The sequence below is a fragment of the Rhipicephalus microplus genome, chromosome 5 (genome assembly GCF_043290135.1).
Source record: "Rhipicephalus microplus isolate Deutch F79 chromosome 5, USDA_Rmic, whole genome shotgun sequence".
NCBI classification, from domain to species: Eukaryota; Metazoa; Arthropoda; class Arachnida; order Ixodida; family Ixodidae; genus Rhipicephalus; species Rhipicephalus microplus.
Window position 1 is genome coordinate 134,886,583 of NC_134704.1, and position 25,916 is coordinate 134,912,498.

A 25,916-nucleotide genomic window follows, 5' to 3' on the forward strand; every position below is an offset into this window, starting at 1 on the left:
TATAGCCCTTAATAGTAGAAATGAGCACTCCTGATGGGAAGAAAAGTGTGCTTTCTGAAAATATTCTTTTAGCAATCCATACCCAATTAGAATGAGTAGATATAATGCGCGTTATTGCGTTCATTAGTATGCACGCTTGGTATTTATTTGTTTTTATTTATATACTTGAACCTTATGAGGGTTATCGTTTGAGTGAGCTACGAAAAAGCTTCAAAGTATGTGTGTACGAGTACACGTGTTGAGCACAAGTTCCGGCCACAACTTCAAAATTTGTCTATATATCTTGCACCGGGCTTAACTACCACGCAGCAATAAAGTTGCCACATGTTGCTCGAAACCTTGCAAGGCTGAGTCACTGCAGAGCCAGTAGCACGTTTCCTCGTGTTTATTTAGGCACCTGCAATGAATGCCTGAGTGGTCCTTGAGTACGTGCTGGTTCAAGAGAATCTTCGAGCTACGGCGCATGGTAAACCCCGTTTGTAACAGCTGACCTACCAAAGCAGCAGAACTTTCCCAGACTCTTCGATCTGAAATCTTATAGCACGCAGTATGTGTGAGAGACATTGGGCAAATCCCGTAACATTTTAACCTATCTTATTTATCAGCTGTTCAGAATGCTATGGTGGGAATTTAGCACGTGATAGTTCATTGTAGTTATGTTTTTAAATTGACAATGCACAATAAACTTCGACCGTAACGTCTGTGCTGTAAGATATGTAAAACTAGTCGAGAAGCTCCAATTGTCTAAAAACCAAATTATTCATAATTACTGCCCTCACACGGTATCTGGGGCTGACTAGCCAACGACCTGTGGACCTGGTTACCTCCTCTGCCCGCCTTTCTGACTGCTTGTCTCTTCCTCTCATTGAACTTTAATATTTCTCTATGCAGGATTTGCACACAGTTGACCTGTCGGACTTCCAAAATTCGGGGACAAATCTGAGTGGTTTTGTGCTGGTAAAGAAAGAAGTGTGGGAACACGATATTGCTGCAGTGCGAGATGATCACTCTCGCAGTGGCTTTCATACCATGTTCCATGGACAAAGGGCCTCTAAAAAGCCTATACGGGTGAGATTGGCAATCTTTTAGATTCCTCAAATATAAAGTGTAAGTATCTACAATGTTTGTAAAAGTTCTGCACAATAATCGTGCTTGCACGACGATGGATACCATACATAGCATGTGAGGTCTGAACGCGCACGACCACTTTAGTGAACGTCACTGGTACGTAGGCACACTTTTAAAGTCTCCAGCACGTGCTTGTAAAAAATGCGTTTTACTTAATAAAAGAGAAAGTTGGCAGGCAAATGAGAATAACTTGTTTTTGGAGATGTAGAGGCCATTGAAAACGCATCATCAGGTTCATTGAAGGAATGTATAAGCGTCTGTTGGACTGCGATGAACGCAGAAAGGCTAGTAACTATTATTATATTACAAAAAAATACGCTCTATTTTTTCAGCTCTTGCGTTTTCACGAGCTCTAAAAAATTAGAAGAGAGCATCGTGTGAAGTTCTTGAAGCCCAGAGGAAAAAAATAAAACAACGACTTGCTGAGAACTCATTAGGCAATTTTACAGGCACGAGGTGCGAGTGGCTTTGAATAAGATTTGCTTCGGCATGCCAGGCACGCTCCTTCTTGAGCCCTCTTGTTCTTTGAAATCAAAAATATTTTGCAAAAGTTATGGCAGTAGATATATCGTCAATACCGTATTTTTGCGAATACGAGCAGCACAAGTGCATATCACGATGTTTTGCTCATCATTAGTGTTTCTCATTTGCGAGATTCTAATAAATCCTCCACGCCACACCTGTCTTGATTCTATATTTTTGGCGCTCATTTTGGTGGCGCAAGTTGTTTTACTCGTTCTCTTACCCTATAATATACAACTGGCCCTTTAACTGCTGATGTATTTGTCTGGTGAAAAAAAATGCGTGTCATGACTGAAGACCCTGCCGATACGAATAAAAGGCTTTCACGTAATGCACTTTGCCGGCCGTCGAACTTGGTTGTAGCTCGTTTTTTAACCATTGCGCGGTACGCCTGTTTAGCACTAAAAAAATTAGAACATTGTTTTTCGTAAGCGCAAAAAGGAGGATTGTAATTGGAAATATTAGATATGTTTAACCATCGTAGTTCGGGGCATGATACATACTGATAAATTGCATACTAATGCAGTGATAACGCCAGTAAAACGACTAATAATAAAGCATGAAGCTTTCCAGTTCTACCTTCGGTGGGTCTCAGAATTTTGGTGACACGTCAAGTAGGGTTAGGTAAGACGGTGACCAGGTTCCACTGTTTTAAATGACAAAAACAGAAATGCTACTACAAATTCTATACTACCGGATGATTCTGCTTCCATCTAGACAGATGCGGCTCTGACACAAGATGCGCTAGACCTTCTGGTACGTGCTGTTCAAAGGCTAGCGTCGGAACGGACGCTTGCTCGACCACCAAGCGTGCAATGCCATGAGCCGCAAGCGTCACGACATAGACCACAGTCGCAGGCCTTTGTCGACGCAGTTAAACAGGTGTGGGCTCCTACTTCGAGCTTCCGAAAATATGCATGTCATTTCCCTGTGTACATTATGTATACAGGCCATTTCGCCACACGTGTTTCATTCTCTCTTAGAAAATTGTTGTTTTAGGGGCGAAGTCCCTCTTAGTCTAACCTTGCCACTCGTCACGCGTAACCGAGAGAAGAAGAGACGAGAAAGAAAAGAAGGCGAAAGAAGTGGATGACTATTTCTCTTCTCATTTCCTAGATGGCGTTACTCTGTCGCTACTCTCCGAAGTGCCGCTACTCTCTGATCGGCTGCTGCGCGCGCTTTGTCGGAGGACGCAGAGAACGAGTGTTTCTCTCAGTCTCCTAGTCGCCGTACGTGTCGGATCATTGGTGGAACATGAACGAATCAGAGTGGTGGGCGCTTTGAAGACTAGTGTGCTCAGCTTCCTTGCTCGCGTCTCTGTATTTTTGAACGCGATCTGACGCACGGACGCATGCATGGACGGATGGACACACGGACGGATGGATGGAATGGCGCTTCGCCCTACTTAATTGTCATTCGCTCCGTGAATACACTGTGATTTTTTTATATTTCTTTTGCACAGTTGAATTGTACACTGCGTAACTTTAGGCGAACTTGAACAGCAAGGTATTATTTGGTGTGTTAATTTGCTAGGGTACACGTACAGCGCCACACATATGAAGGACAAAAAAAAAGCAAGAGACACGAGGGTGACGTGTCATCTGCTTCAATGTGTTTCGTATGTCCCGCATCGCAAGATTACACGAAGATTTATTATTAAGACCTATAAAAAAGAGACAATTACTGATGTTAAGAATAGTACCTTCTGTTTTATGCATTGGAGTAAGATTGAAACATTGGGAATCTCAGAGCGCGCTAATGTATTCAGTAAGAGAATTTAAGGCGTGTGGCATTGAAGTATTTAGGACTAGCTGAGGTGCTCTTTAGGGTCTTCGCCTGGCACTTGAAATTGACAAAGATGGCTATTCGTTCATTAATAAAAAATGTTCCTTCGTCTTAATTCTACGATGACACAAAGAAGCTTTCAGCAGTTATTTAAGAATGACTTTTTCAAAATTTCCTGTTTTCAGCTCCCATAAGACGTCCAGACATTTAGGCATGTATTACTAATTATGAATACATATGCATGCATAATGGTTGCCTATTTTCAGCGGTACTATACAGAGTCTATGCATTTCAAAAATGCACTCGCTATTACTACGCATCTATGCGCGAACCAGGCACGGGAAGAAACACGTTTGACAGGACTGGTGCCTACTACCATGGAATTTTATTCGGAAACGAACAAAAGCATATATAAGATTTTGTTGGCATTCATGACCAACTAGCGCATACACAAGCCTTTCAGTTAACATGTGTCAATCAAACATCAACCATCAACACAACCAGGCTGGTTCCTAATGTCGTTCACCAAACATCGTTATTATAATAACCTTCATGTCTGTCACGGCACTTCTCGCACATCTGTAAAAGCCGCAAACACAAGGTGTCAATGTGCAGAACACTGCGAAGACACATTTTATTATTTATTGCGATAGATATGTCCCGTCCAAATGCATCAGTTTTGTCAAGCGCCGCTACTAAAATACAAAGGTTAGTAGAGAAATTAAGGCCTATCACGTTCAAAAAAGTCACACTAATACCACGCTTTTGATTTGAGCTTGTTTTTAAGTATTTCCTAGTCCAATATTTTCTCGGTGTGTCGGATATATTTGAATTGTTTTTCTGCTGTGTAACAACAGAACTTCACTCTGTACAATCAGGGCGAATGAGCTTGGGAATGTTGAGAATAAGCTCTGAATGGAACAGATAGCTTCTGTCTTAACTGACAGGTGTTGTTGCTGCTATCTTGTTTACCTTGTATTATTATCGAAGAATGTACGCTACTTTACAGTGCCGAGCTTCTCGTATTGTTGTTTTTTGCAGCTCTGACACCCTTTGTTTAATTTGAATATAACACATTTCTTTAACGGCTAAGCATAAGAGCTCGAACATTGTTTCTGACTAAGCCAAGTGTGTCAGGCTGTGATACCAGAGGAGGATTATAGAATCGATGTGTAAAAGGATTATGGGAGGGCCCCTCAGCGAATTTTTGCGGGAAAGCCTTATCTTTGCTCACATATACGTGTCTTCCGAAAAGATACTTAGTTTTGACAGTGGAGAAAGTCAGTAACGACTCATAGCTTGTTTAAAATAACAGCGCAGAACACGAAAACAGAGCATAGAAAGGACACAAGACGAGCGCTGGTGACGAACTAGGAATTGAGATATAAAAAGAGCCCTGTTTATTTGAAATGAAACTGCATAAAGTTTCTTTGTGCTGAGCAGTATGTGCTCTAATTTCATTATTGCTCTTTAAAGCGAAACCTTTCTTTGGCGACTTTTAGCATTCTTATCTATCTATCTATCTATCTATCTATCTATCTATCTATCTATCTATCTATCTATCTATCTATCTATCTATCTATCTATCTATCTATCTATCTATCTATCTATCTATCTATCTATCTATCTATCTATCTATCTATATATCTATCTATCTATCTATCTATCTATCTATCTATCTATCTATCTATCTATCTATCTATCTATCTATCTATTTATCTATCTATCTATCTATCTATCTATCTATCTATCTATCTATCTATCTGTCCATCTATCTATCTATCTATCTATCTATCTATCTATCTATCTATCTGTCTATCTATCTATCTATCTATCTATCTACCTATCTATCTATCGAGCGGCCGACAACTTTAAGCTCTCCTGGTCTTTTCGATAATGGTATCAATACCAAAATTGGTGTGGCATAACATGACTGTAAAATGAGCATAAACGACTTATAAAACATGAAAGTTGGGACAATTATGTTCAGAATGTCATGATATACGTTTCATGGTCTTGCTGCTGTTGCGGTTGTTTCATTCACATGACATGTTGCAAAACTGGAGTAGTGTGACAAGACTCTTATCATAGAAACTGTGACATGCAAGTCTTGTAACAACATGACTACACGCCACACATGATGCGCTCGCAGCCGTTTCACTTGCTTCACATATACCAAAGTATATATATACTAAGCATATTTCATTGCGTAAAGCAATGAGCAAGTCCTTATGCAGTTTTATTCAGTGGTAACATCATATATAGAATTCAGGGAGCGCACAAATATGGTATAAATTAACACTTTTGAAAGGTGTTGAAATTATATTTACTGCGCAGATTTAAGAAGGCGCTGCCCCTTTAAAGCTCATCAATGTCTTGCACTCTCCTTATTATGTAATATGTTTGCGCTGAATATGCCCCTTGACAATTTGAAGCATCCCTTTTTCTACTATTAAGAACAAAGAGACAATAATGCCATCCAAAGCATAGGGGATGGTAATATAGGTAATTTGAATGTAAATTCAAAAAGAAAAGCGGACACAGCATAACTTGCCTGGCAAGCTATCTTTTTGTGCACTTATTTTCTTATTTCGGCAAACTTACATTACAATTACTTGTGAGACCTTCCGCTATGCTTTCGATGGCATTATTATCTGTTAGTTCTCAATAGTAGTGTATCTAACAAAACAAACGAGCCCATCAGATTACGCTTCTCTCCGTTTTGTAGCTGTATGTTTTGGCGTGAGAAGTCCGTGGGATGTTTGCTCAATACTTTCAAAATTTTTGGAGTAGCCGGCCCAGTAATTCTGTATTGAAATCCACACTTATGTTAAATTCGTGCAAGACACGTTCATAGTTTTTAACGAAGTAGCCCATTTGCAAGCTTTTTCTCACATCAACAAAACAAAGACATTGCGCCTGGATCATAAGCTGAAAATTGCCAGTAAATATTTGCATAACTCAAAAACATTCCGGCATATTTACGGAGTGAAATCATGAGTGGGGCGAAGCAGCCTCTCGTCCATCAGTCGGTCGGTCGGTCGGTCGGTCGGTCGGTCGATCGGTCGGTCGGTCGGTCCGTCGGTCGGTCTGCCTGCCTGCCTGCCTGCCTGCCTGCCTGCCTGCCTGTCTGTCTGTCTGTCTGTCTGTCTGTCTGTCTGTCTGTCTGTCTGTCTGTCTGTCTGTCTGTCTGTCTGTCTCTTTGTGAAAGATCTCTAACGATGCGAGCGAAGGGAGCGCCATCTAAAGAACAGGTTGCGTACAAGGGGCGGCTACGAAAGACAACTGTGGCACTTAAGCCCTTAAAGAACTTCTACCTTAAAACAAGTGAAACTGTAAAGATGACTCTCTATTCTCGTTCTCTCACCGTATTTCCTTTGCTTGTTGCAGACACGAATTTCAGGACTCACCGGGTCAATTCACATGGATTCGATGGGATGCCGACATAATATTTCTCTGCAAGTTGTCCGGATGAAGCGATCGGGTCTGGCGTCGGTTGGTGCATACTGACTTCTGTTTAGTTATGCTACGTCAACAGTTTTAACGCCAATCAATGTAGACTACTCCGTAGTACTTCTTGTTTTACTACAGCTGAAAAATAGGAATGTTCTACAGCATAGGCCCTTATGTGCGATCGTGCGCTTAAAAATTAGGCTACCTACAACACACTTTACGTTCAGCACCTCTCAGCATACGGCTCCTCACTTATAAAACACTGGTTTGTCCAATATTAGAATATGCATCTGTTGTGTGGAATTCACACTAAATTTCGGACATCAACAGAATAGAATCTGTTCAGAAGAAAGCTGTACGCTTATTTATTGTCGCTTTGACAGGTATTTTTCAACAAGTTCCCATCTTCCTATCTTACAGCTTACCAGTGTATCTTCCCGTTGACACGCTGAATGTTTAAAGTTCCTTTATGCCTTAAATAATTCCCCATAGTTTCCTTTACTCAGCAAATATATAGCACACGCTAGACCAACCACCACCCGAAATTACCATGAGTTAAACTTGTCTACCTTTGCTCATCGTACGATGGCGTTTAAATATAGTTTTTTGTTTATTCTATTGAATTGTTGAATTCTTTGCTTGGTTACGTTCGATCTTTATCACTGGATGAATATTTATTGCATATTACTAACCATTGATGTAGAGCACACTTGTTATGCTCTCCTATGTATGTATTTGCCTACTCCTGCGATAGCCCTGCGGGGCTGAAGTATGATGAAATAAATAAATAAATGTAAGGGCATTCATGATATTGTAAGGGGGAGATGTGAACGATAGCTGTGCATTCATTCATAACGGTACAACACAAACGACGATGTAAAAAGCTAACAAGGTTTGCCAGTTCCGCTCACAATAGAAAGATTCTAACCTAATTTTTCGCCGAGTCAATTGTAGAACTTTTGCTTGCTGCAGTTTGTTGGAAGGGAGGGGATTTTTAGCATTTTTCCAGCAAACGTAGTTATTTTAGTGATCACCGTGGTCACTAGGACGAATTTATTCTTTACAGTGCATTTCGACGCCTTAGTAAATGACTTCATGGATGTGCGCATTATTCCCTATGAAGAGGGTACAAGGTGCTTTAGGTGAAGGTTAATCTTCGCACCCATACCTCGTTTTACTATGTTTTTGTATGGGGACATCTTGCACACAACCTCTTTAGGTGACCCCGAAACCACCGCGCGAGCCCACGCTCACTGTTGAGTGTTGAAAAGTAAGTTGGAGAAATGTGAGTAACGGTAGAAGTGCTTTCAATGGAACTGAAAGAATTCCCTGGATCTAATATTAAGAAGTCGCCATGTGCATTCGTTCATTGTTGAGAATAATTTCGATTTACAAAACATTTAGGTTTTTTTAGAAGCTTTTCTGTATAAGGAATCTTTTCTTAACCGTAATTAAAATATTCTCGAGTTTGGGGAACTCATTCTGTCTCCTCTTAATGAGGACTTTTTTTGTGATGAGTATTTTCTTGTGGGGTTCGTACAGAGATCAAGTAGTTGAGGAATGACTTCCAAGCTCTATAACACCTTTGCATCGGACACGACATATGATTTGCCACTTGCCGGGCCCGGCCCGGCCGTAATTTTTGTCTATGCGGCCTCATCAAGTGTGATGCCCATGGGATGGCTTTCAACTCTTTCATAGTAAAGTATCAAGTACTCTAAATTAGTAATAACTTTTTATAAACACACATTTATTACTGTGAACAACCTTCCTCGTTTCTCTTCGAATAACATTGGTGTTTGCACTGTCACGCATTCTAATAATTCAGCCCACTTTCTTGAACAGACGTGAAAAAAAAACGTTTTAGCAAACTTCAAACTTCATGCTACAAACACGTGCGATAAAATTCTATACCCGAGTGCGCAGTTACAATTCCTCTTGCAACTCTTGGCTCACTGATGCAACCGCAAACCATATTCGGCAGAACCAGCCTGTCTCTATGAAAGAGACGTGCATAAAATGTTCGCTACATGAGACTGTTCCCGCGCACATATCAGCCACTTGCATCGTATTTCCACTTCACTGCCCTTTCATTGTGCAGCTCCCCACTTCACGAAACAAAAACAGCAAGATGCTCTAAAAGCTCCCAGAACGTGTCTAGCATCATGATAAATGTTCGAAAAAACATGTCTTGCATCTGAAAGATGCTTGCAAGATTCTTCACCTGTGCTTGCTCGACTGCGTAAGAAGTGCCGATGGCGGCGAAACGTGGCGAAAATTGGTGGTCGTTGTAGAAGCAGGAAATCATTAAAAAAAGCATGCACTAACCCAATGTTGAAAATTGTGAAAAATTAAAGAATATCTAGCACTTTTAGCACAATTAACTCATCACCTCTAGCAGCTGGTATTTTCATGAAAGTGAGATCTAAAGGGAGAAAAACTGCAGCAATATCACTATTGTTAGCGTGGTGCCGCAAGGCATGAAGTCATCATGTAACAGTGCAAATTAGTTTTTGAAAAACATGAAATACAATCTATAGTCTGTTTACAATCAAATTCGATCTGAGCTCAACGCTCTTGCAGTCCTACTAAGATAACTTTTTGACCCATGCAATAAAACTTGATCATTCCTGTGACGTCAAACAAGTTTGGTATTATTCAGGTAGATGGCTTTCCCAGAGAGATAAATGTTCGTGTCACGGTGGACGTTCTTCATAAGAATTGGCAGTGAAAGTTAAGAAAAGCTTTTGGAACCACTCCCGAGAAAACGAAAAGTTTAAGTCGGTATAACGAAGATTTCAATACTGATCAGCGTAATATTTGTTTACAACATAAACGAGAAAGTATTTACAGCCACAACGTAAACCCTCTGGCACGGCTCTCTTACACATACTAATGGCAGACGTGCCGAAGTTCTGGGGATAGAGTGTTCTTAGGTTTGAACTTGTTTCTTTGTTAGAACACGCCTTATAAATATAGGGGAGGGCGCGAACAGTCTATATTCGATGGTGGAATAAAATGCTGTGCAAAAGTTGCCATGATTTCACATTTCGGACATTTCAAAAATCGCTGAATATTTCAGAGGTGGTGCAAACATTTTCTACGGCTGCCACTTGCATTCCACAAAGTGATCAGGGTCGTTGCTCTAAAGCAGTGTGGATTACGTGCGTATGGCACACATCATCTCTAACTTATAAGTGAGAAGAAAATAAACAAAGTCAGTGAGAACTTGCAGTGAAATGCCATTTCCCTTTAACAAGCATAGTCTGCAGCATAAACAGTCTGTGTCTAAGCTCAATGCAATGATTCACCTACGGGTGTTATTTTTGTGTAACTCAGGCATGATATTTGCTTATTGGAATTGGTAAAGTCTGTGTTATATGCCTGCTAGTACGAGAAAGATGATTCCGTGTTATGATCATCTGCATTAATCTGAGGGATATCTTGAAGAAAGAATTAGTGGTAACTGCAAGCCATCATGCACAATCTATTGCAAAAGAATTCACAAATAGGAGCCGTAAGCTCCAGTAGAGTTAAACATAGACACGTTTTGTTCATGCAAGCTGCAGACTTTATTTGAGTCTGGCAGGCATAGGTTTATACGTCACAGAGGGGGTCGAGCTTCCTTTCACTAAACTTGGGGTCCATGTGAACATTCCGATTAAAAAAATTTTGGTTGCCATACATGCAAAACCATTATGCAGAAAACGGCTAAATACGGGACAGTGAAATAACGCGTCGACTTCTTTGTTTCAGTACCCCGTAGTCTGTTCTGTGTGAATTAGATTCTTATTATATTTATTCATCATCGTAATATCAATTACGATTTGTCATTATTGCCATCATGTAGCGATAATTTTCCATCCCTCGTGTTGCCGTCAACGTGGGGCGCAGGTGAGTTTTCACGCTTTATGAGGCATCTAAAGTTTTATTGTTAATAAAATCTGAAGGAAAAGGTTAGAAAACTTGTGTGGCATTTCCGAGTGCCAAACAACTCACGACGCAGTCAGGGGGGGGGGGGGTGACCAATCTTATTCTAAATGTCCAGCACCACTTCCGCTTCGACGCTCCTAAGACAATGTCGTCGCATCATATGTATTGTTTATTGCCATGTTAGAAGCCATACAAATGAAGTAAAACGTAGTTTTTTATTTTGTTGCATTACGATTCCACGTAGGCTCTTGATAGGAGTACCTTTGTGCTCACACAAAACTAAATGTACAATTAACGCATCATGAGCTTGCTTAGTATATGTCAAGATTATTCTTTCTAATTTATCATTAAGTCTGCATACTTTGTGTTATAGCAGTATATTGCAAGACAGTGCCTAAATACTATACTGCCATCCGGGACACCAACACGGGCTTGTTCATTCGTCAATTGAATGATATTTACCCTTTGTTTTAAACATTATCTTGATAAAATTCGTAAAATATATTTTGCATATAATCATCGACAAATGAATGGGATGGGACAGGCGTAATCCTCTTTCCTCCAGCCTCGTCCGAAGTTAGCTAATGCACAATATTGAAAGTTCACAAAAAACTCAATGATAAGTAAAATTTTTAATAATAAATAGTTCGTTCATTCAAATAACATTGCGTCCGAGATCGCATTTGGTTATCATTGCAACAGGCTATAATTCCTTGTGTGTGCTAAACATTTTTTTATTGTGGGCAATGCCTATCGCACGGCAAGTTTGTTGTTAGACTGCGCCAGCATTTAAATATTTGTGAACGGCACAGTGTGGCCACATTACCTTACCTACCCGGTCGTTTTCTTTTCATTACTGAGGTCGGAACATGGAGTGCCTCCACCGGTCTCACCATGACCCAGACGGAGCAGATGTTCCAGCAAGAAATCTTGAGTGCCCTGAAAAGCAAAACTTTCAGGATTACTACAATATTGGTACGCTCGGAGACTTCCTAATAAAATGTATCTCATGTCTGGGAGTTTATTTCCTGTTGGAATCACTTACGCTTTTGTCAAGTTTATTGCAGGTCGTCCAAACACCTAATTGTTTTCATACATGTGCCACATGTACACGAAACCAGATCTCCTTTCATTAATACTGACCGCCATACAGTTTAGAGAAAGAATTGTGCGCTGTAATGATAAACAAGTTAATTAACCTCACAACCTAAGGGCTAAACTTAAAATAAGTGGCTGTACGTTGTGCCTACTTTAAAGAAGCTGTATCTCTTTCAGACATTGTTTACAACATTAGGCCTGAGCATTAGGTTGCAGTTATCCTGATTGCAAGACGAGTCATGCTACCATCTTTTCTACCTTTTGTGCGTGTGTTGTCCTGCGCTTTAAGAATGTCACGGTGAATCTCAAACAGACAAAACTTGTTATATTGATGCTTTATTTGCAAGTTGAATGTGGAGGTAAGTCACAATTATTACAACTAAAGAATGTTATAAGTCTCAACTGGAAAACTCACAAGGTAACAATGGAGCTAATGTTATTTTTTGGTCATCTTAACAGACAAAGTGTGAAAGTGAGTGTCCATATATTTTTTCGAGTATATTTGTGGAACAGAGATGTTGAAGACATGACATATTGCCTCGACAGCATTTTCAAAGCCAACTGAATAGCGTTGTACAAATTGTTTGTAGAAGCTTCAAGTGATTTTTTTCTCGTCACAGAATGCGCCTTACGTTATGGAAAAAGGGCCATCAGAGAAGATGGTGGGTAATGATCGCTTCGAGGGATTCTGCGTGGATCTGCTCCGAGAAATGTCCCGGCTCCTGGGCTTTCACTACCAGTTGCGGCTTGTCAGAGATGGTGCCTACGGCATCCGAGACTCCCACGGTCATTGGAATGGCATGGTCCGTGAACTACTCGACATGGTAAGACCACAAACGTTTCTTCGCCTACGTGCCTTCACTTATAAGACTGCTGCGGGTACGAAGCACCTTTTTGTAAGCAATACATAAAAAATCGAATAGTTCGTGGACTTTACAATGCTTTGAAAGTAAAAAGAGAAGCCGGTACTGCGCGATATCGTGCCTCTTCGTGCACGAAAAAAAACAGCTTGTGTAAAAAATTGATGTACACAATAGAAGGAAGCTTTACATCATGCCATTTCTTGGCATAGACGCTTGTGTTCAGTACTTTTGTACGGCTTATGTTTCTCTTTGGCGGTCCTGATGAGGAGAAATACTTTAGAGGCAAGTGTTTTCCGTATGCTGTGGTCACATGCTGTCGAAGCCTAAAATATTAATATCTGCGATTGAAGTCCCGAAACAACAATACAAAAATAAGGGACACCGTATTAGAGGGCAGGAGTAACGGAGGTAAAGTCAAGAATGGAATAGTGATCTGTATCATAGAGAGCGCGCGCTCCTGCCAATGAAGTGCCTTCTTCCCGTTGATGTTCAATTGCCTTGACGATGATAAGTCCAGAGCTCTGAAGGAACCTCGGCTGTGGTGTGCGGCCGTATGCTGTGGTCGCTTGCTATACGCAGGAGATACCGCGTTTACAAATGAAAAAAAGAAAGAGAAAGCAAGTGAGAAATAGAAATCGAGAAGAAAAATGGTAAGAAAAATAAAAGAAGCCACAAAGAGAAATCTCAATGGAGTGAGAGGAAGACAAAATAAACATAAATAAACAGAGGGAAACTCATAAACACAAAAAAATGTGGCTGATTCGCCTATCTAGGAATCGCTGTAGCACGAAACTAAAGCATCTCTTCTTAAACGAAGTTTAGCGCCTATTGTGCATTGTTTCAGAAACAGAAAGAAATCAGGAAGTCATGGCAAGAACAGCAAGCAGCTTCTTTTGTATTTTTTTCTGCATTTATTCGTACATACTTTTCAACGTCGCTTCCATGATGGAAGTACGCCAGCACAGCCATGGTCGACCCCGGCATCAAACAGTTAAGTGTTATAATTTAAGGAAACAAGGCCACCAGCCCACCCTCGCACGCCCTTCAGGCTTCGCCCCACTCATGTGAAATTTCCTGAATTTCACCACAAACTTTTCTGTTGGCGTGCATTGGTTCATAATTTTGAAATGAATGGCGTGTTTAATAACCGCAGTGCTTATTTCAATATTAAAATTAGCAATAGTGCTTTGGTGCTAAGCGTCTGGTGAATGTTTCAACTTACCTGTTGTGTAGGAACTTCTTTTCAAGGTGATATTGCCTAATTCTGTGCACGCTGCTGACTTTCATTAGCTGTGTGCACAATCTTATATTGGTTTTACTACTATTATATTGAATAAAGAGTGAAATGTCATTGCTTCTATGTAAATCAAAAAAATGTCGTAGATGGAAAGCTGTACATATGCTTTGTGCCGCAGTCGTGTAGTGGTTATCATATATATACGTGGCTGCTTACCCGAGAGCCGCGAATTTAATCCTGACCTCAGTGGTCTCATTTACGTCAAGCTAAACTAATGACCGAGACCTGCATGCTGTGGGATACTAGTGTACATTAAATACCTCCAGATGGTGGAAATTTTCAGAGCTTTCCACTATGGCATCACACATAAATGTATCGTGATATTAGCGTGTTAAACCCTGAGAGAATTTTATATATTTTTATATCCCACATTTATATCAATATGTTTTTATATTTTTATATTTAGGCTGCTCTGTGGCCTTTTCTTTTATGCAGCATTTGTGGCAATTTAATGAAATAGCGCTCTCTTCTTGCAAGTATATAGATGTCCTTTTTTTGGTTCTATATGCCATACGAAATGTGGATGGAGTCCGAGAATGTTCGTATACCACATAATAAATGCACGTTTAAGAGTATTGTAAAAATACTTCTACACTAGTTCACTTCATATAATGCTGCATTAGCTACAAAGCAGTGTGTAATGCCTGTTCAATTAACGTACGTTGTTGACGTGCTCATAACTTCTGCGTTCTTAAAAGACCAGAAAAAATATTCCTTGATTTGTGTTCATAGTAGATGTAGAGGTCATACGTCACATCTGCACCAATGATGCAATTAGCCGATGGGTCAAGGCGCTTGGTCTACAAAGGCGAATTTGTTAATGGGCTCGTGTCGCAGAAATTTTGGTATCAGTGTCGGCGTCTTTGGTTGTTAGTGGAAAATCAGCGTTGTACATCACCCATAATTCTGGATAGAGGCAAATGAGTTAATGAAATTTTTGAGGCTTGAGTGAGGTTCCAACACAGACCAATTTTGTGGCAAGCAGGTAGTCTGCTACCAAGTCACGTTATTTGTTCGAAAGCTGTGAAAAAGTTAAAAAGAAATTTACTACAGGAATGTCATGTAGCTAGGAGTATCCTTACCGCGTCATACATTGGGTTACAGAAGCGCATATTCACACCAGGTGTCGATATATGTTATTTATGAAAGAGTGGGCATTTCAAACGTCTGCTCATCACATAGCGCACTGTCATGTCCTAACGTCAGTATCAGCTATAAAATATTCAACAAAGTTTGCAACTCTGTCAGTTAACGTGTGGCCTTAGTGCGTACCCGTATAGGGCCCTTTCCTAATTCACAAAATGAGTGAATAAAGTTCAGTGGAAGCCGTGCAGATATTTTGCAGCAGGCATTCTGAAATAGTTTGAAACAGCCATTGGCAAGTGAGCCGGCAATCGATTGCTTACGGAACGCACCAAGAATCGAAGGCAGGCTCTGTAGTATTTGAGAAGCAGAAGCGCATGGGGCTCGACTACGCTATAGAGATCTACTCTCGAAGGCGAGGCTTTCTATAGCAAAACAGGTGTGGTCGCCTGCTAACTTGAGCGCCTTACTCTACATTGGTGACCCAAACTTTTCATAAATCCGACGATGAGTGTGACACACGCAATATGAAAGAAATATCAATGGTAAAGCCCTGCTCTGGAGGCATGATAACGCTTTTGATGCTCACTTGCGAGAACCTTGCTGTACAGAACGGGAAAGGAAATTAAAAGCGACCACCACAAGAATTTATTTGAATCTTTGTTACTTTCCAAATTGTGATCGGTGGACTGCATAGCAACAGCTGGTAAGACATGTATCAGCACCTCTGCATAGCTTTTAATGAAACATGAACCATCTACAAATTTCCGTCTGTCACCTGCGGAAGTGTTGTCTAATCTTGTGAACTTTCTATGCTTGCGCAAGTCTAGAAATTCGGCACCACTTCGCAACGAGGCTTCGTTGAAATATGGCGCCCTGTCCTCTTATGTTGGTCTGCTGGGACGTTTTTGTTTCCATTATTGGGCTGTACCAACGATGAACCAATATACGATAAAAATACTCAGTCAATCTTCAACACTTCTGGACTACTTTGGCATTAGTTATTCTCTTATCGCGCTGCTCTCATGAATCTGGGCTACGTCGACTATTTCTACCGTTTTATGCTAACAAGATACGCACGTCGTTATTCAAATATGTACTGAGCATTGAATTTTGTTCCTATAGCTAAATCTCAGTTGAAAGACACAGTAACAAGATATTCATTGTTATTTTTTCAGCTTGCCATACGGCACCTAAAGTATCGTTTTGCATTAACTATAAACGAAGAAAACGTAATCTCTGCAGTTTCAGACTTCCGAAAACCCAGCGCACAGGCTGCTGCGGGGTTCTTTGAAAAAAAATATTCTATGTTCCTCTCTTTGCAAGATAATAAGGTTCGAAACCATCCAACGTTTAAATATGTTTTTTTATTTCAATCTTGTCTAAAGACGTAAGAATACACTTTAATTTCCGTAAATATTCAGGAAATTCAGTTTTTTTATCTTCCCAAGCGCTGTTAGACTGAGTATTTCTATTACGCTTCAATACGATGCTAATACATGAAAAAAAAACTCTTTCTGCATTTGGCATATTACGCAAAGACTGTATACTAATGCCGAATACACCACTGAAAAGAAAGCTTCTCGATTTTACATTGACGTGTTTTTGTACAATGTTTTCTGTGCTTGTGCCGGTAGATGAAAAAAGACTCGTAGCTTGTATTCAGGGACACGTTTCCATTGTTATTACCGAAAATTCGAAACTTGAAACCATTGCCGGGTGTGTGAACCTGTTTACTGACAGCCTAATTTACACGAGAGTCGTGATGGGAATACCAATACATATGAAAAGCCAGCAACGAAATCAATTTAAGGTATGGTCCACTTGCACTAGTTTTTGCTGACTGAGAAGTCAAGCCAGCTTTGCACTAGTGGTTCCACCTATGGTGAAAGTGGGTATGCACGCTCCATCATTTCAATGTTTTAGTTTCTAGTTTTTACACTTCGCTATACTCGTAATTTGTACTTGAGGTAATCGTAAGAAACACGGGCTATAAATAAGCTGCTTATTTTTTTTAATCACAGGAGGCTGACTTGGCGATTGGCGACCTGACCATCACCTACGCCCGCGAAGCAGTCATTGATTTCACTATCCCTTTCATGACTCTCGGAGTGGGTCTTCTCTACCGGAAGCCCCAGCATGACCACTCGCTGCTCTTCTTCCTGTCCCCACTGTCCACAGATGTGTGGTTGTGTGTAGCGGTAGCCTACGTAGTGGTCAGCTTGTTGCTCTGCTGCGTGGCTCGCGCGGGAGGGGCCCGCTGGAGAAGCAGCTACGTCTCGACTGGAAATTGCTGCTGGTCGTGCCAGGGAAGGTCCATTTGTGGCGGGGGGGGGTGGATATGTCGCCCGCAGTGATTGCGGTAGTGCGGGCCTCGATGTCGTAATGGCCGGCCGATCTGGTGAGTTGCGGTCACGTCATGGCGAACGGATGTTCAGTGATGAGAGAAAACGCGACGAAGTGAGAACGGTCAAGAACCAGTTCACTCTCCTAAACAGTCTATGGTTCATTATGAGTGCAATCATGAGACAAGGCTGTGACACTTCCCCGAGGTAAGTTTTTTTCTCAATAATATAACACGTGTCGTAAACTTGAAGCACAAAAAAAAGTTTTCATGTGAGCACACGCTGAGCATACTCTGCAGTATTGTTCGTGGTATTCTTAGTGTAAATGATACCGTCTATGTCATGCTCGTATTGAACAGCCAGTAGCCTACTGTCAAATATATTGCGCTGATTTTGTGCTTATCGTTCGGTGCAAAAAAAAAAGCAGTGAAGAGGAAACTTCGTCAAAGCAGTGAAGAGGAAACTTGGGATAGGCAAAAGTCGGATGTATGCACTAAGGGACAAAGAAGGCAAAATAACTACCAATATGGATAGGATAGTTAAAATAGCGGAGGAGTTTTACAGAGATCTGTACAGTGACCGAGACAACTACGACCTTAATACCATAAGAACTAGCAGTAACCCAGATGACACCCCACCAGTAATGATAGAAAAAGTCAGACAAGCTTTGGAGAGCATGCAAAGAGGCAAAGCTGCTGGTGAGGATCAGGTAACATCAGATCTGCTGAAAGATGGAGGACAGATTGTGTTAGAAAAACTAGCCACCCTGTTTACAAGGTGTCTCCTGACGGGAAGGGTACCAGAGCCTTGGAAGAACGCTAACATCATCTTAATACATAAGAAAGGAGATGGCAAGGACTTGAAGAATTACAGGCCCATCAGCTTGCTCTCTGTAGTATACAAGCTATTTACAAAGGTAATTGCTAACAGAGTAAAGAAAACATTAGAATTCAATCAACCAAAGGAAGAAGCAGGATTTCGAACAGGCTACTCAACAATTGACCACATTCATACTATCACTCAGGTAATAGAGAAATGCTCAGAGTATAACCAACCACTATACGTAGCCTTCATAGATTACGAGAAGGCATTTGATTCAGTAGAAATATCAGCCGTCATGCAGACACTGCGGAATCAGGGCGTAGATGAAGTATATATAAACATTCTGGAAGAAATCTACAGGGGATCAACTGCTGCCATGGCGCTTCATAAAGAAAGCAACAGAATACCAATCAGGAAGGGTGTAAGGCAGGGGGACACAATCTCCCCAATGCTATTTACCGCGTGCGTACAGGAGGTTTTCAGAAGCCTAGAATGGGAACAGTTAGGGATAAGAGTTAATGGAGAATACCTTAGTAACCTGCGCTTCGCCGATGACATTGCATTGCTGAGTAACTCAGGGGACAAATTGAAACTCATGATTACGGAGTTAGACAAGGAGAGCAGAAAGGTGGGTCTTAAAATTAATCTGCAGAAAACGAAAGTAATGTACAACAACCTCGGAAAGGAGCAGCGCTTCGAGATAGGTAATAGTGCACTTGAAGTTGTAAAAGACTATGTCTACTTAGGGCAGGTAATAACCGCTGAGCCTAACCACGAGATTGAAGTAACTAGAAGAATAAGAATTGGGTGGAGCACATTCGGCAAGCACTCTCAAATTATGACAGGTAGATTGCCACTATCCCTTAAGAGGAAGGTATATAACAGCTGTATCTTGCCGGTACTTAGCTTGGGAGCAGAAACCTGGAGACTTACAAAGAAGGTTCAGCTTAAATTGAGGACGACGGAGCGAGCAATGGAAAGAAAAATGGTAGGTGTAACCTTAAGAGACAAGAAGAGAGCAGAGTGGATTAGGGAACAAACGGGGGTTAAGGATATCATAGTTGAAATAAAGAAGAGGAAATGGACATGGGCCGGGCATGTAGCGCGGAGACAGGATAACCGCTGGTCATTAGGGTAACTAACTGGATTCCCATAAAAGGGAAGCGGGTTAGGGGGAGACAGAAGGTTAGGTGGGCAGATGAGATCAAAAAGTTTGTGGGTATAAATTGGCAGCGGCAAGCACAGGACCGGGTTAACTGGTGGAACATGGGAGAGGCATTTGTCCTTCAGTGGACGTAGTCAGGCTGATGATGATGTTCGGTGCAAAGCAGTTGAAGTCGTCGGTGATCCGTGTAAAATGCAGAGCACAAAGGCAACGTTTCAAAAAGTTCATTGGGTGTTCCGTTACGTATTCACAAACAGAAGCAAGGAAATGTGTATAAAGATGTGTGGTTTTAATGCTAAAGCTCAACGGCAGTGTATACATTTCAACCGACTGGCATATCACTGAAATGACCCTTTGCATAAAAAGTGGAGCGACATGTCTTATGGAAATGTACGAGCCACGAAATCTAAAGCTAGAGATGCCTGAGGTTTGCCTAAGAGCAGAATGCGAAGCCGTAAACTGAACCATAAAATTAAATTTAGAGCAGTTGAAATTACTTGAAATTGAGAATGTTGTCTGAAGCAACGTAACCTGATAAATTTTTTTTCTGGGTGCTATTTTCACAAAAGTATGTCAGAATGAGTTTCAATGCCACTGGAGTGATAAAGCGCAGCCTAGACTGAGCATGTATAATGATTTTGGCGGCACATGGCAAACTCAAAAGAGAGTGACGACTCAATACACAGGGCATTGCAATACCCCTTTCTCTGCTTCAGACCTGCCATGAAGACGCAGATTGGAAAATGCTCCTCGATGCAGTATCTTACGCCACCATTTTTAAACATAAAATGTGCACTTTCTAAGGAAAGAGCACGCCGCAAACGTTCCATCATCGTTATGGCTACTACGCGCCGAGGTTGCTTTTGGGGAAGATTTCGACCCGGTGCGTTTGCAGTGATGCGGGCAATGGCATGGAACGTGCTCGGATAACAGCAGCACCTACAAAGAACACATTTGTTTTGATATCGTGCGTTGCTTCATAGCATCCTTACCTCCCCTGCCACTACACGCTACGTGGAGTGCCTATCATGCTACGTCCACCATGATTCTTGATGTCAGCGCAGCCAATATCAAGCACAAGCTTAAGTCGTAACGGTGCAATCGCATTAATTAGGCTAGGGTGGCAGCGGTGACTTACAGCAATTGCACATCTGCATTTCACTGTTTCATCAAGAGGACTACAGTATTTTTCAGCATTGACTGCCTCCGCATGTACCCTTATACTTCGCTGCCTATTCGCGATTCTACGGTCACCATGACAACATGGTAGCGCAAACAAACCGCACAAGGGACACAAACTAGCGCAAACAAAAACTTGGGTTAAATCGTAGCAGAAACATATGCAAGTTAAAAAAACGAGGGAAAATAAGTTACAAGGGAAAAAACAGCATCACGTATGGTCATCAGGTGTAGTCGACGAGAGCAATCTCACAATCTAAACGTGATAAAGAGGGGAAACTGGCACAAATATCAGTGTTCCTCTTTATGAAAGATGCTTCAGCTACCTCCTAAACCTCGCGTCATGATGAGCGTATAAAATAGAAGTGCATGAAAATGTTGGTGTGGAACCACGCTTTGCGCAGTGTTCAGACAAATGGAAACTGTAGGCGCAGGCCTTAGCGCGCTGTAATGTTCTCGAAAGCGCACATTCACGCAGCATCCAGTCTGTCCGGTATATAGCCTGGTGCAAGACAATGAAATGCAATGACCCACATTCATTGGGCAGTTATTAAAGTGATTAGCATGATTGGCTGCGTTTGTTTATGTCCTTTGTCCCGTTTGTTCGCGCTGCTAAGATGTCATAACGTGCTTCTAAGATTGTACACAAAGAGCACACGCACGTCTTTTCTCCAGTGGTTGGTTCGTGTTTGCTGAGAAACGACTCCCGTTTAGAACCAGTTGAACGCATTTGTTGTAAGAAAAGCAATATTATTGCCAAACTTATGCTTGCCGTTGGGAAAGCCGGACATGGCATATAACAGAACAATATTGCTCGTGTAGGAGCATTTTTAGGTTCCAGAAATATTTAGATTACAATATCGCCCATGTCATTGCGACTGCAGCATGTTTTCTGAAGAAGAGGTTTATACTCCTATTTCCTATTTATTTATTTGATTCTTTTAGTTCAGATGACGCTGCAAGGGGTGAACGTCAGCAGTGTTAGTGAAACTCCCAATGGTATCCAGAAAAATAATTGGCCCCATATTTGCACGTTAATCTGCAAATATCATCGAAACACGACAGTATTTCGTGTGGAGAGAGTGAACAAGACATTTATTTGATGTTCTGCGCAAGAATATTGGTGAATGGTATTCTGGAGACGCTGCGTTAGAGTGCCTCGAGCGGGCAGCGGAGGCGAACGAATGCATCAAGTCACGTCACACGTGAGACATGAGTGCCATCTGGCAGTTTTCTTAGAAAACAAAGCGCGTGGCATTAAGACGAGTGTGCGCGCCCATCTAAGAGGTTATAAGGTGTAGAACGCTAGGCGACGGGTAGGTGCCACTACCGTCTCGTCTTAGCAAAGCGTTGGAAACACTCTCTTCTCCGTGCAAGCGTTGCATGGTCAGCGCAGCGTGATAAGCGCTACAGTCCTTAAAATTACTTATGTATGTCTTTTCTAGTAAAAGACGCACATGCAGAATATATACGTGTTGTTATGATGCCCCAGGCATACTCAATAATTGCTTTTTATTTGACAATTGCACAAGCATGAACGCTCTACCTTGAGCAACACTGGTGGGTGCTTCGGAAGGGGTCAGCCGTTTCAAATACCGAATGCCATTAAAAGTGGACAAACAGACAAGTGCACAGACAGACAGACCAAACGTTTTGCGTCGATGGTCTCCAAGAAAGACTATCGTCTTTAATAAAGTGCCCGATTCAGCGACATGAGTTACCAATCCGTAAGAAATATTGCCTGATGAACCACTATATCTTGCAGGTCAGCATCCACACGAATTCTCGTTGCTGCTTGGTGGCTGTTTTCGTTCGTACTGGTATCGTCATACACCGCCAACCTGGCGTCCTTCTTGACTCGAGAAAGGCTCCAGTCACCCATAGAAAGCGTCGAAGACTTGGCGAAGCAGACCGAGGTTCTGTATGGCTGTGTCCGCTCTGGATCTACACAGGCTTTCTTCAAGGTATGAGCTCGTTTCTGATCTCTATGCTTAATGTTTTCAAATGAAAGTTCATATGCATGAACTTCTCGAAAGTTGTTGGTGCCTCGCGAATTTTTAGGTAGAATGAAAAAAATTATTGCAGAGCTCGTCCTACTTGTTCATGATGAACTTAGGGCCACCAAAGCGGAGCACACAAGAAAAACAGACACAAGAACTTTTTACTTCACTCTTGTTTGCTTGGTTTCATAGAGCGGAACTCCGAAATTCTTTGTCAGCAAAAATATCAGTAGGCAGTTTAGTAAAATTTGTTTGTAATATTAGGTTATAGATTGAATAATCCATAAACGTCACGTGAACTAAGCTTAAAAGTGAAGATGCCAAATCAACAGGCAACATCGAAGTATAAATGCATGTGCACTGTTACTACTACGCGCGGAGGACATAATTGTGTTTACAAACCATAATTGGTATATACCTTTTTCATGCAGTATATGTTAATGTTACATATATGTAACATACATCTGCGGTTCTATCCTAGAAGCGAGTTTCGTTGTCGTGCAACCACGACATGACCACACGCTTCTGCAATCGGTGGCCTAGCAATCGGATATTGAGCCTGATTGATATTATGGAAAGAGCGTGGTCCTGATGACTTCATATGGAATTAGCTGCTCGGAATTTCGACGTTTTCGCAATCACGTCATAAAAATTTGGCCATTGACGGCGCAGCAATTTTGAGTGTGGTACATTTTGAGTGTTTGTGACACACACATGAAATGGTGCTCTTTATGCGCAGGATTCTAAACACGAGACATACGAGAGGATGTGGAATGTCATGAAAGACGACCTGGTAGCGTCCAACACCGAGGGCGTTGAGCGGGTAGAGCGTGGAGGCTACGCCTTTCTGATGGAATCAGCCAGCATAGAGTATGTGGCTCAGCGTCGATGCGAACTCACACAGCTCAGAGGGCTTCTGGATTCAAAGGGATATGGTATGGCGATGCCACAAGGTATGTGATAAAATTGCTTTATCGTTTCTCCTGATGTAAAACGTGCACGTACATATTACTAAACGTTGACCAGATTATTATGTGAAAATAATACGACGAGCTTGAGTTATGGTTGCACTGCTTATTTATGAACTAACGTCACACAAAATGATATATAGGCTTTACTGTCAGGAGGTTAATGAACAGACAAGACTTCGGAAAAAAACTGATCGGTTTCGTCACTAGGGCCAAGAAATGAGTGCAATAGAAAAACAATTTATTATCCCGTGGAGACCGACAAGCATCTCGATATATTGAGCACGCCGTTACGGCACTAAGAAGGATGGCTGATAACGCAAAGGTCTAAGATGAACAAGTGTTATCTCGTTACGCCTTTGTATTTGAGGAATGCGCTGAAAAATGTCTGCAATGCAGAAGACGACGCTCTTGGATTTGTTTCAACATGAAAGTGTTCTATGCCGGTTTCCACTAAGACTTCATTGACTTATCTCCGTCAAGGATATGACGTTGTAAGAATAACGTCGCCACATGAGAAAGAAAGAAGCATTCAAGAAGTTTTTTCATCAATCATCAAACCTCTGACTCTTGGCGAAACGGTAAAAACCACCATATGATTATAAGAGACGCCGTAGTGAAGGGCTCCAGAAATTTCCACCACTTGGGGTTCTTTAGCATGCATCCAAATCTGAGCACACGGGCGTACAACGTTTCCACCTCCATCGGAAATGCAGCTGCCACAGCCGGGATTCCAACCCGCGACCTGTGGGTCAGCAGCCGAGTACCTTAGCCACTAGAACACCACGGCGGGGCAAGGTGTTGAGGCAAAAGGTGGGCTTGGTGTGAACACGCCCTATGTCTTTCACACATTCTCGTTAACTCCGCGCTTTTTGTAGGGGAACCTCGGAGGTGCTGCCATGTGTGAGTGCTTAAAATAAGCAATGGAGCACAACGCAGTTTAAGCAAGGCATTCAAGATTGTGCAGTGGCGTGCTGTCTTGGAGGCAATGATTAAATCTTCACGTTAGCAGTGAACAACCCTGACCGAAGGAGCATCGGAGAGTCACCGTCGTAGTTATGTCTTTTTTTCTTTCGCTGGAAATAACTTTATGTATACGTCCTGTACAGGGTGCGGCCACCTGCCTGGCTAATCCCACGTTGGGACTGCGAGGTCAAGCCTCGCTTCTTGTTAGCGCGTAACCTCTCAATGTTGAAGTCGTGCAGCTTTTACACGCATGTTACATGCATGATACGTTCCCCACCACCGACTACTTCATTTGTGATAGCAGTGGTCACTTTAATAAAGCTGCTGCAGTAAGCAATGCAGCAAGAGAACGATGTCGACGGGCGAACGTCGCGCCTAGGTGGAGCGCTACTGAGACCAGCAGGACGTAGAACGCCGGCTCGCGTTCTTGGCTCAAGCTGCGAACCTTTGTGTCCCGCGTGGCTGAAGCGCAGTTTATATGCGCGACCGCTCGCGTAGGTTTCACGAGCGCACACCGTGCTGTTCCTCTCCATAACGGAAGATGTTTGAAAACGCGCATAAAAAATAAAAGTGCTTAGTGTGTGCTTGTTAATGTCATCTTTGTGCGCAAATAACGATACGATGTGTTCAGGTATATGTCGAAAAAGTCAGCAGAGTCCCCGTACCTGGAAATTAACCTTATGCCAAGCATGCGGAGGGAAGCTGACTGTGTTGCAACTTTTTTATTGAGCAACACGTCATGAATTTACGTCCCGCTGCGGTGGTCTAGTGGCTAAGACAATCGGCTGCTGACCCGCAGGTCGCGTGATCGAATTCCGGCTGCTACGGCTGCATTTCCAATGGCGGCGAAACTATTGTAGGCCCATGTGCTCAGATTTTGGTGCACGTTAAAGAACCGCTGGTGGTCGAAAGTTCCGGAGCCTTTCACTACGGCGTCTCTCATAATCATATGGTGGTTTCGGGACGATTAAAAACACATACCATTCAATAATTCATGAAATGACGCTAAATATATGTACAAATGTTGCACACGCAGACATATGTTGAAGAGTTGGAGATGTTCATATAGCCTGTTGTTTGCACTTGCGCAACGATGGCAACTGGAACATGCGTATTAGCAACACACACAACCTGATTTGAAGCGCTCAGGCTCGCCAGAATGCTGTGCCAGGACACTGCAACATAATTCGACTTCAGCGCATGGCAACTTACGACAATTGACGTTAACCAAACGTGACGGCTGTATCAAAGAAATACATAGGTAATGTTTATAAAATTACGTAGGCAGTACTGCAAAACTATTGGCGTT

The 25,916-nt window shown here is 41.9% G+C and overlaps 1 protein-coding gene across 1 annotated transcript in view; it reads left to right on the plus strand.

Moving 5' to 3' along the window:
* Nucleotides 1-25,916, plus strand: part of LOC119173709 (glutamate receptor ionotropic, kainate 2) — a 114,754-nt gene that overhangs the window by 82,576 nt on the left and 6,262 nt on the right. Inside the window, exons 7-15 of the mRNA XM_075895951.1 lie at nucleotides 892-1,068; nucleotides 2,368-2,532; nucleotides 6,826-6,930; nucleotides 11,683-11,796; nucleotides 12,540-12,743; nucleotides 17,187-17,461; nucleotides 17,601-17,714; nucleotides 22,439-22,637; nucleotides 23,413-23,626. Of these exons, the coding sequence (XP_075752066.1) occupies nucleotides 892-1,068; nucleotides 2,368-2,532; nucleotides 6,826-6,930; nucleotides 11,683-11,796; nucleotides 12,540-12,743; nucleotides 17,187-17,461; nucleotides 17,601-17,714; nucleotides 22,439-22,637; nucleotides 23,413-23,626 (1,567 nt within the window). The remainder of the gene's footprint in view (nucleotides 1-891; nucleotides 1,069-2,367; nucleotides 2,533-6,825; nucleotides 6,931-11,682; nucleotides 11,797-12,539; nucleotides 12,744-17,186; nucleotides 17,462-17,600; nucleotides 17,715-22,438; nucleotides 22,638-23,412; nucleotides 23,627-25,916) is intronic.